Consider the following 12,239-nt stretch of genomic DNA (forward strand, 5'->3'; position numbering starts at 1 on the left):
GGGAATTCGTCAGCTGCTGTCCCACATGGAGAATGTGTGCCTCCTGGTTCCCCCATGGTCACAAGATATCTAAATATAAACATAGCAAACTCTACTATAGGTCCAGCATGGTAGGTGTGTGTTTGTGAGGGACAAAAGGCCAGGTAGAGACACAGCGACACAGAGAGTCCTGGTGAAGGTTGCATGCTTGCAAAAGGATGAAGCACAGTGACTATTTGGATTTGCACAATGATTACTATAATGAGGCAGAGCCCGGACAATTAAATTTAGTGAATTTCGTCTGTCGCCAATGAGGCATGAGATACCTCATGACAGTGATTTCCTGAAGCCTGCCCTGTCAGGACCACCTGCCCTCTTCCTCTGGCATTCCTGTGGTTTTCTCATTCCCCGTGGATGAGGAAAGGAAGGAGGAGGAAGGAGTGGCAGCTGCTCTTCACAGAGATGTCTGGGATAGCAACTGTAACCCCTGGCCACTCCCACAGTATCAGGTATCACATTCAGTCATTTAACAACCGAGGGGGAGCGGAAGTGGGCCATCCTGTTAAGCCCATCGGCATCCCTCTGCGCTCTGATCTAAGCAGACCGCTGTTGCTTTGCCCACTCAAAATACCCAAGCACCAGGTTCCACTGTCACACAAACTCTTTCCATGACGCCAGCACATTTCCCTGCGCAGGTCCAGGTGCACAAGAGTCAAGTGCAAGAAGTCATGTTAGGTAAATTCGTCAGCGTGTGCACTTGCTTTCACACAGTCGCTTATAAGGAGTTCAGCTACCTGCCCTTTGAACTTGCTACAATTATAGACGTATGACACAAGTGGGTCTTATACAAGTTATGCAGCTCCACAGCAACAACAAGCCACTGAGGGAACATGACTGATTACTTACAACTGTAGCTGACACTTTCACTCGTTTGTAATTTTTCTAACTTGTCTACTAGATAATTGTCCAGGATGTCCCGTTTGCCGCTACCGGCCAGTCACCCTCCCTTCTACAGAACATGAGTGAGTGTTAAATATTTAATGCTTGTCCTCATCATGCTGCTGCTCATGTATTATTAACCTAGCCACAACTAATACACTTCAAGGAAACAGAGGCTTAGGACGGAACAACACAGTTTCTACCTTCTCTGAGGGGCCACTGCTTTTTCAGCACTTCAGTTGGAAATTCTCTTTCATAAATATAAATACAACAGGTAAGTAATTTCTTGAAGGTTTGAACCCTGTGACCTGAAGAGGCACCAACTTAATTTATCATATGAGACACATAAGTTTGCCCCCCTTTTGTAAAGGTCAACCTTTGCATCAGTGTCAGAGAGAGAGAGTGTGTGTGTGCTCGGCATGTTTTGCACAGAGCGATAACACAGCCAGATCATAGAGTGCAGTGTGATGCTAAGTAGGCTTCATCTGCTTGCTCATTTGCTAACACGCTAGAAGCAACCAAAGGGCACAGCACAGAAGGATGTAACGAATGGGCTGCCTCCAGTGGACCAAACAGGGTAGCTGGTTACAACGCCTGCATTAATGTGAGGCATTTCCGACAAACGGAAGACGATTTATGAGCAAGGCTTTTGGACGCTGGTGCATTTAAGGTCATGTGATAGCTTGTGTGTCACAGAGACGCACACACAAACAAGGGTTTATTACTTACCTACAGTACAGCCCTACACCACTCCTGTGGTACAGAAAGTAATCACCCAGTGCCCAATAAATCATGTCCAGACAGAGACTTTGGTCGTAAAGACATTGCAGTAGATACAACATAAAATGAATCCATGACCAAATTCACATCAGATTCACATATCAGTGCTTTGGCTTGGTTTCACGCAAAAAAACACAACTGTTTGTCGACCATTAAATCATTTAAGTAGAAAACAATGTTGAGGAGAAAAATCAAGGATTAAAGCTCAGTTTACACTCTAGAAATGTTTAAATGTCTCTGTGTAAGTGTTATGGTTGTGTGTGACTCAGTATGTATGCATGCATGCATGAGCATTACTGACAGACCTCCATCTCTCATCTTCCGGCCAGATGTGGACTTCCTTAACAGGCTTCGTCCAGAGCTGAAGAGAGTGTTGAGTTCATCCAGGGGGCTGGTCAGTGGTCTGCCATTGGCTGGGTTAAACAGCAGCGGAGAGGAGGAGCATGAGTGTGCTCTTCGAGGCTCAGGGCGAGACATCTTCACTGGGGAGTAAGGAGGTGGTTTCCCCAGCGGTTCCACACCTGCCCTTTGTGAGGAGGTTTTGGGGGAGTCCGAGCTCCCTGTGACAGATGCTGCTCGTGTCAGAGCCAGGAAGTTAGCTTCAGGTGGGAAAGGGAAGTGGGAAGGAGGTCTGTAGGGAGGAGGTGGGGCGCTGGGAGGAGGAGGTGGAGGTGGAGGGGTGAGTGGAGGTGTAGACTTCTTGTCTGGCATAAGGACAGTGAGGCTAGGGGAGGAGTCAGCCCTCTGGCGGGCATACTGTGGGGACAGGGGGCTGTCTGGACCAGTAGCGTAGTTCAGGTTCGTCTCAAACACTGGCAGCTTTTTAACCTCTAGAGGAGTGAGGGGTGACTCATCTGAAGCAGGGGAGCAGGTGACAGGGGAAGGAGGAAACACCAGGAGAGGCGGGCGATGAGGGAGCAAGTTGGGAAAGGGAGCAGGGATGTCACAGCTGCCATCTTTGCCATGCTGAGCTTTAGGAGCTCTGCTGGTGGACATGGTGCTCTGTGAATGAGCGATGTCCATGGAAGCAGAAACCCCTGCTGCCAACCGTTTGGTCTCTCCATTCTGTGGAGGAGATGTCCCTAATCCTACCAAGCTCAAGCCTAAAGCCTCCAGTTTTGCTGCCTTGGTAACCACAGAGGCAGGAGGTCCACCATCTTCAGAAGGGAAATATTTCATCTCCTCATAGACAGCTTCTGAATCAGCAGCCAAGTCTGGACTATCAGGTGGTTCCTGGAGACTCCGAGCCCGTGGCTGGGAGCCCAACATCTCTATATACACATCCTCGTCGTCATGGCCCTGGTACAGGCTCAATGCTACCCCTTGTGGAGTGTCAATGGAGGCTGCTCTCTGCATCAAACCACCAAACCCTCCAAATCCCCCTGCACGGGAAAACAAAGCCAGCTTTACATCAGCGGAACGCAGCTGATTGAGGTGGGGTGCTAGGGCATTGATCTCCTCGTACGAGCCTGTCAGTTTAGTGTTGGGACTGCGCTTTGGTTTGGGTGGTGGAACCTTCCTCATGGTGGTGTAGTCATCACTGTGGGGGCGGGGCTTCGACAAAGCTGAGGATATTTGAAACACAAGAAATAAATAGGAAGAAAAAGCAAAAGCACTGAAGCAATAAAAACACCATCTGTTATTTCCCCTAAAGCCCAGTAGATGAGACATACCTGCAGGGTCTGTGGGGGACAGCTGGGACTTAGGGGGGCTTCCAGCTGGTGAACCGTGGCCCTCTGGAGTGGGGCTCTCTTTAGTTGCCATCACCAATCCAGCACTAACTGCTTCATATGATGCACTCAGGCGGGTGTTGGGGTCCCGCTTAGGTTTGGGAGGTGGTTGCTTCCGAGGAGATGAAAGACTTCCCCCGCCTGCTCCATCCTCACTGGTATGAGCTACCTGTTGAAACGCTGGTTTGATGGGTGGACTGGCAGAGGAATAGGTCATTGTCTCCATGACGATGGGAATAGGTACTGAGCTGGACCGATAGTGGCGAATAACTCGACTGCCCTCATGGACTTTACCACTTTTCTCCACAACCCTACAAATGGGTACAAAGATTACAATAATTAGTGTTATTTTGTTGTGTATGACCATTAACTATTTCATATCTTCTTTCCATAAAAAGAGGACAAAGCTGAAGGGAACAATTTTCCATGCAATTATTTCTCTGATTAATATCATTAGTATAGTCAAACTCAATGTGAGCTAAGGAGGCCAATTGGGGGATAAAGACCAAAGGGATTATGCTTCAAATCTAATCTGTTGGCAGTAATTTGACAACATATCCAGTTTGATATTTCCTCCACTAATCTGAGTGTGCCATCTGTTGGTTCCATGATTGCAAAGGGGTGTTGTGGGGATTGTCCAACCATGTGTGTGGGTGATGGGGGAGGGGGAATCTTAAAATCTTGCTGAAAATTAGCAGAGTTTGGGTGACTCTATGCATTTATGCAGATTTATGCAGAAATGTTTATGTGCATTTTAATCCCCTCTATACATTAGCAACTATGACACCTCTCCTTGTCTGCCCACCGACACTCTTGCTCTCGTTAGAGGCCTGCCAGCAAACCTATACACTATATCCCAGGAGCAGATGTTGAATTTACATATTACAAGGACAATATATCACATGTACATATTTCAAGGCTCATTAGTGCTGAAATAAATAGGTAACAATTTAGGTAGTAAGGTAAACAATGCCACATTTTTTTTCAAAAACCAGGAAAGTGATTTAATTTATTTAGCACCTTATCTAAAGCGCTGCTTGCTACCTGTTTTGTTTCCCGTCTTACCCAATCCTCCACTGTGGTTCAATTTCCCCCACACTTGTTATATAAGAACGAGGTAAGATGGCGATAAGGATAGCTTTCCATAGGTGAAACACAATACTAATACAATCTGATAACGCTGATTGTTATCCACCTATCCATCAAGAAACTTACAATTAAAAGCCTACACGGCACAGGGACACCACACTGTCAGAGGCACAACATGCAGTATACACGCAATATGGCAAAAGTTTCCTTCACACAGTCATAAATCCTGTGAATGACAGGAACCACAGATTGATTACTTAGCAGGCTAAATAATGCTAACATCAATAAGTCAATCACATTTATTACTATGAATTATTACCTCCACCAAGGAGGTTATTTTTTTTGCTTGTTTGTCTGTCTATCTTTAAGCAGGATTACGCAAAAACTACTGAAAGGATTTTCATGAAATTAGGGTTGAAATTAATCTGAATATATGTGCGGATCCAGGCTAATTTTAATATCTATAATGTCTTTATTAAATGTCGAGTTGAATATTCTATCCAGGCACCTTCGCATATCTGCATGAAGGCATGTGCGATATGAAAGTGTTTACAGCTAATTTACCTCCTGACAGGATGATCCTCCTCTTTACCCACTGGCTCAGGCCTCTCACCAAGCGGTGGACTGCTGCTGAGAGTGTTTCGATTGTAGTTACTGCGCAAACGGTCGCTCTCTCGTGCAATATCCGACGCATTTTGGATGACCAACTGGTCATAAGTCCGTAGCCCCATGTCCTCTGCCCCCTGCAGGAAATGTTGGACGTTGCACTCCTCTTTTTGCTGCAATGACAGCCTGCGATAAACCCGCTGTCTGGCCAGCCAGCCACGCACCACTGTGATGCGATGGGGAGATCAAGACAAGAGGCAGACAAGTATGTCAGAGAAGGAAAGGGGGCAATTAAAAAAAACAAAACATATTTTGGTATAATTACCTCTCTGGCAGGTGATGATCTTTTGATGAAGCTGGTAGCAGCGGTCGTTGAGCTGGTCTGCCTGCCAGTATCTCAGGAACACTTTACTACTGCCCATCTACACATGATGAAGTAATTAGTCATATATTTACACAAAGGTACTGTAACACACAACATTGCCTTCATCATCTGCCTTTGGGAGTGGCCAGCAGACCCTGTGAGACTGCATTCTGTGGGAAATCTCAGAAGAGTGTGCGAGATGGAAGAGAAGCAATGGGGCAATTGGTGGCTCGATAGTCTGGGCATGGGTTGGGGTTTGTATGTTAACACCACATTCACTTCCTCAACTTGGGGGGACTTTGGGGAATGACAGAGGTCACTCTTCACCAGATGCACGGCACTGTGGGGGTGACATACTTCCACAGACAGACACTATTCAATCCAACACATGCTACTTGTTGGAGTGATGTGTGTGTGTGTGTAGAGGAGAGCTGTATTAAAAGGTGGCTTTAGGGCATTGTAGAAGAGAGTGTATGCGTGTGCAAGGCAGCAGCTGATGTGACCTGGAGGGTCGCACACTCAGACACAACAGCAGTCTGGCAGACAAGACAGAGAGGGGGGGGGACTGAGGGATCCATGCTGGCCTGTGTGTGTGTTTGCGTGGAAAGAATTATGATGAGGTGGGACAGCTGGAATGGGCTGTCAAAGATTCCATGGGATCTTTCAAATGGAGGGTCAGGGATTAAGTAATTTGGCAAATCTTTTGTTATTGATGGGAGGCCGAAAAAGACACATGACACGCACAAACTACCACAAATACACACACATACACATCTACCTGCCATCCCTGGAGTTTGGACTGCTGCAGAACTGAGCGGCATTTCTCCTCTGGTGACAATTTTTTCTTGTCCCCCAAAGTTGGGACCACAAGGTCTTTATATCTGAAACACACAAATAAAAAAACTGAGAACATTAAAGCTGCAGCACCAAATTGAAACAATTTAGACGAGACAAGGCGACACCGCCCTTTTCAGAAACAATGGGTTCAAAGGTCAGTGGGGGTCATACAGCAGAGCAGCCAAACAGCATCTGTTCCTATTGGAGTTGCCCTGGGCAACGGTTGCAATGAATGGTCAGCTGGATGGAGACAGTGGTTTGTTTGTGCTGGGATTGGAGGGGGGGGACAAAAGCAAAGTGAGCTACGTTGATACTGAATTCACAGATAGAAAGTATAGAGATACAAATTTCTAACTAAAGACATTTGCATATATCGTCTGAATTCTGAATATGTAGCCATGAATGGATTAGTGTGACAGAAAAAGGCTTAAGATGGGAAATAAAATCAAAACATTCTTTCCTTCTCATTAGCAAACCACTACAAAGTTTGTAAGTGTTAAAGGAGTCATGTTATAGCCTATTTCTACAAGTTAACCTAGTTCCCTGGCGTCCTAATAAACATGTCTGTGGCGTGCTTTGGTCAAAATACCTTAATGATGAAGCACCATAGCAGTTCAATCACCCTGGCAAAACAGCCCTGTTCAGAAAGCTCGATTTTGAGTGCCTGTCTCTTTACATGCAAATGAGACACAGGAAACTACGTCAGCTAACAGCAGTTAGCATTTGGAAAAGCCATCACTTGCCGACTCTAGTTGGTACATTACCGTCATATATAAAATGTATCCACTGGACAGATAAATCCTCTGAGGCTGGAAGTTTGAACTCTGTGCTGCACTGTGCAGCCAAGAATAGAACACTTTGTGGACTTCCGCTTTTCGGATGCTGTTGCCCTCGCCTGCACTCTCACATTTTTTTAGGGACAAAGCGGCGCTCCGCAAGACAACAATTCCAGGAATTTTTCAGTCTGACATGAGATACCCTGCTGAAGTCAACATCGCATGTTATATCTCCTGTACTTGAGGCGGACTACAAAAACATGAGTCATATTTTTTCACACTTTACCTACTCATATGTGTCCCAAATATAAGTGCTAAAATGATTAAAAAGTTGTTTTTGCATAATATGTCCCCTTTAATATAATTGAACTGAGACATTATGAACTTAATGAACTTATCAACTTGTAAAATATCCTGGTCTCTATCAAACCCATCCATTTGCTCTTGTCCACATTGCCACTCTGGATCTGGTAATCCTGTGTCACTGTGCAGCTTTGACTCAAGCATTACCACCTGTGATGGATAACAGGCTAACAAATTCCTTCCCCCATTGTCTACAGGGCATCTGAACAAGATGAAAACATCACTGACAATATTTCACGAACACAAGAAAGCGTATAACTAAGCAAGTTACAGTTTAAAATGATTATTTTATACTGGGGCAACGGTGGACTAATAAAATACATGGTAAAAACTGTAGTAGACTTGTTGATCCCCAGCTTTTACTTTCCACATCAAGCGTTATGGACAATATCCTCAGGCAAGACGGTGAACTTTAAATTGTTCCCAATGTACAGCACTTTGGAAGCTAGCTTGCTGCAAAAATGTGTGTATATGTAAATCCTGAGAGAAAATAAATCACGCTATATATCATCTTTGAGCTCTGGGATTCCATTATTATTCCTGTTGTATAATATAATCTCTTGTTGCTTTCTTGGCATTGAAAAGGTCCTCATTTTACTATTTGTCATTATTTTATCTGCAAAATAAATGTAGACATGGCAGTTTTTCCATGCAGTAATCTATACACAGTGCAATTGTCTATTACATATCATTCACATCTATTCAAACATTGCCAGCACAGCTATCATGACCAATGTCATGACCAAACATACTTTACTCTACTGTTCTCAATGAACTGTGAGGATGTCATACATCTGATAAGATGCATAAGCAACCAGTATTGCCAGTGGTGAGTAAATGATCACGTGTGATTGTGGGACATATTTTATTTGCAGGAGTGGGGTCTGTCTGAACTCTCTCTAACCCTCTCTCTGTATGGTAATACTAGCCCTGCAGACAAAACAGGCCGTCCCCCTGAGCCCATAAAACACAAAGGAACTCTGTAAACCCATGACCTTCCCTATGAGGATATGAAAACCATCGATGGCCACTGCTTTTACAAGACCCAAGGGGGCTTCATGAGAAGTCAAAGAAATGAAATAACCCCTTCGATAAGGGTTGAAGTGGAAGGCTACAGGGCACTAACAGACTTCTCTGCGACCAAATGGCCATCAGTGACCACTGTTATTGAACGTCACTGGAGATAAAGCCATGGGAGAAGAAATCGAGAAATGCAACCGCTCACTTCCTCTGTTACGCTGCTCTTGTCCATCTGATGAACTTTTAGTCGCAGCGTCTTCAAGACATATTGGTTCTGTTCGGTCATGGACATTCACCCCCCAGGCTGATGGATATTCTTCTGTTTGTGACTTAATAGCCTACAAATGAGTGTCTTCATCTAACGGTGAAAGGTGATAATGAGGACCCATTTGATAGTAGCTATTTAGGAAATATGACCTCGCCAGCTGCATTTGTAACATGTCCTAATTTCTCTGTCTAACCCTGTTTCTAAAAGTGAAGAAAGCCACACACATGGAAGCCTGGGATTAACAGGAATAAGTGGTAGTATTTGACCTTACACGTTGCTAACAAATAAACCTGGCTACAAAACACACAGTGTATCATAAAAGACAAATAAAAACAACAGTAAAATAGATTTCCTCATAAATCATTCTGGTTACCAGGACAGTAATGAAATTCGCCTCAGGCGGCAGCTGTAACATCGTGAACTGGGCTGCACGGTTCCACTGTGCAAGTGTGTTTTCCATACAATCGTGCGTGTTTGTATTCACAAGAATATAGCAACCTCAAGATTGATGGCTGATTTATTGGCCTGTCACTTTGATTAGACAAGGGCCAGGGCCTGTTTTGTCAAAATGGAAAGAGTAAAAAGGACAAGAAATTGAGACAGTTTGTGTGTGTGAATGTATGCGAGAAACAGGCAAAGGGAAAGATAAAGACTTGAAATGAAGCCAGTGGAAGTAAGAAAAAAAAATATGGGCAGAATGGGAGAATAAAAGGAAAATGGTGGTTCATATGAGGGCAGCATATGAGGAAATAATGAAAAATGGAGTGAGAAAGAGCCCTTTGACGAAAGCAATGCAGTCCCACCCCCAAGCAGCTCTCATTCATCGGTTGTGTCTGCGCAGGAGAAGAGAGTGAAAGACATGAATGGCAGTTGGGCTGGGCTGACTGGTGTCTTTGTGAGTGGCAGCCTCTTCAGTTGAGCATGGTCTTAATGTATGAACGGCAGAGAAGGGACACACTTCAGACACAGACACGCACAAAGGGTCCATTTGTACGACCATAACACACTACAAACACAAACAGTGTGCACACAAACCAGTGATGGGGAGCAATGCATTACTGATTCAAGTAAAAGTAGTAAAATAATTTTTTGATACAAAGCGGAATTATGAATTGAAATTCTGTAATTAAATCACAGTTGCCAGTCCAGTGGCAACACCACATTTTGAGGCTTCAGCTTGTTTGTTGTTTTATGAGGAGGTAAATAATTCATGTCTGTGTGTTCAGGCAACAGGCTGGCCTCAGTAATATTAGTTGGCTGCACAGACTGGAAGAAATAGTCCTTCCATTAACTCAAAAGTAGTCTTGGGTAATGTGTCCAGTCACCTGGGTTAAGCTTGCTGTTTATGGTCAGTAAATAGAAACAAAACAAAATATAGGGATGTGGCTGCTGTGTGGATAAAGGAAACTGGAGTTGCTTAAAGGTCCCATATGATGCAAAATCTACTTTTTAATCATTTAAAACCTTATATTTGGGACTCTGGAGGTCCTATCATTCGGCAAATTGTGATAAAAGATGATTCACTCATGTTTTTGTGGTCCTCCTCAGTCTAAGTACATGAGATAAAACATGCAATGTTGACTTCTGCGCTCATTGGGACGTCACAATGCGCTAAATTCCTGGAATTGTTGTCTCGTGGAGCTCCACTTTGTCCGTAAAACTCGCGAGATTGCAGGCGAGACAGGCATCCGAAAAACGGAAGTCCACGAAAAGTTCTATTCTTGGCTCCACAGTGCAGCACAGAGTCCTACACAAACTTCCAGCCTCAGAGGATTTATCTGTCCAGTGGATACATGTTATTTAAGACGGCAATGTGCCTGCTAGAGCCTGTAAATGATCACTTTTCCAAATGCTAACCGCTGTTAGCTCCCAGTAGCTTATGTGGCTGATGTAATTTCCTATCCCTTAAAGGGGAAATAAGTAGTTTATAGTGCCATCTAGAGGAGAGGCTGAAATTTACAACAAAGACCTGCTGCTCTGCTCACCCCCTCCCTTCCCTGAGTGCTACGGTATCCGCAGCTGGTCAAATGTCGTCCTCGTTGTCTTTCTCCGTGTCAGCAGATGAGGTTCGTGAGGCGAGGGAGAGGGCGGAGCTACCGCGGCCGTAGAAGATGAAGCGGAGAGAGAGGAGGCGGGACTTCCGCTACAAGTAAAGAGACGCTTGTTTGTTCTCTCGCGTTTGTCCTTACAGGCTCCGGTAGAAACATGGCGTCTTGCTGCTAACAGTGGCTATGCAACCGCGGCCCGCGGTCATGTTATTTTACATGACTTTTTGAAACACTACGAAAATGAAACAAAAACTATTATACAGCGACTAGACAATGCAGGAGCACATAATATGTATAAAAAAGTGGATTTTGGGTTATATAAACCCATAAATACTACACAGTGTCCCTTTAAGTTTTTTTTTATTTTAATTTTTTAAAGAGATACTACTAAACAGAGCGTTCTGAACAGGGCTGTTTTGGCAGGGTGATTGAACTGCTGTGGTGCTTCGTCCTTATGGTATTTTGACCAAAGCATGTCACATGTTCATTAGGACACCAGGGAACTAGTTTAGAAACTAGAAATAGGGTATAATATGAGAACTTTAAGTTCTCTTGACGATGAAACTGAATGCCAGTCGAGTTATATTATTTTGAGTAACTTGCTAAAGCAAATCATGTGTTCAGTTAAATTGCCCAGGGATCAGAAGGGAATGTTCTGTTCTACATCCTGCCCACATTGTGTTTCTACATACATTACAGCACATTTTTCATTTAGTAGTAATCTTGGGTGACAAAATGACCTGTGAGGACAGCCTAAGACACAGGACTCTGTCCCTTACTGCTGTCCAGAGTGCTGATCCTAGTGCTCGGTCACTTGCATCAGAGGATTTGACTCACACTGTTGCCTTGATCCATTAACTTCTTACATTTCCATATCTAGTTTAGTAATAGTCTTTGATCCCCTGCCAGCCAAACACCAGAACACCAATCCTGGCTCTGCAAAACAAGAGGATGACTTAGTTTCTTCTAGTTTCAACCTGTAGAAAACTGTGAATCAGTGAGTAACCACCCTACAACCACACTGCCTGTTTGTCCACATCTGAGTCATTTCTGCTTCCTCTCCACTTCAGAGGCAGCTGCCATGGAGGAAAACATCAAAGAGGCACTCATGGTGGTGGAGTTTAAGTATCCACCCACTTCACCAACTGGAGCAAGTTTCTTCTTGTTTTGTAAAAATTATAATTCTCCCAGCCCACATTGTGAATATTTTACTATCCAATAACAATGAACTGTTCAGTCGTCATGTGTTTGCTTCAGATTCAAGCACATCTGGAGTTCTGCAGTACCTATAGGTATAATGCGTAACAGAAGGTCTGGAAACCAGCCTGGAATCTCAGACAAGAGTTATATTACAATAAAAATCATTGTAACCTGCTGAATGTCTGACGAGATCCAGGAAAACTAAACACAGACTCTTGACCTCACATGCTCTGGTTTATG

General features: G+C 44.2%; 1 protein-coding gene across 1 annotated transcript in view; it reads right to left on the reverse strand.

Annotated features, from left to right (window-relative positions):
* Positions 1 to 12,239, reverse strand: part of myo16 (myosin XVI) — a gene marked incomplete at its 3' end in the record, with an annotated part of 88,924 nt that overhangs the window by 8,481 nt on the left and 68,204 nt on the right. Inside the window, exons 28-32 of the mRNA XM_083908496.1 lie at positions 6,266 to 6,368; positions 5,449 to 5,545; positions 5,082 to 5,349; positions 3,372 to 3,739; positions 2,004 to 3,263 (exon numbers count right to left, since the gene is read on the reverse strand). Of these exons, the coding sequence (XP_083764622.1) occupies positions 2,004 to 3,263; positions 3,372 to 3,739; positions 5,082 to 5,349; positions 5,449 to 5,545; positions 6,266 to 6,368 (2,096 nt within the window). The remainder of the gene's footprint in view (positions 1 to 2,003; positions 3,264 to 3,371; positions 3,740 to 5,081; positions 5,350 to 5,448; positions 5,546 to 6,265; positions 6,369 to 12,239) is intronic.

The sequence above is a fragment of the Microchirus variegatus genome (genome assembly GCF_963457635.1).
Source record: "Microchirus variegatus genome assembly, chromosome: 22".
NCBI lineage: Eukaryota > Metazoa > Chordata > Actinopteri > Pleuronectiformes > Soleidae > Microchirus > Microchirus variegatus.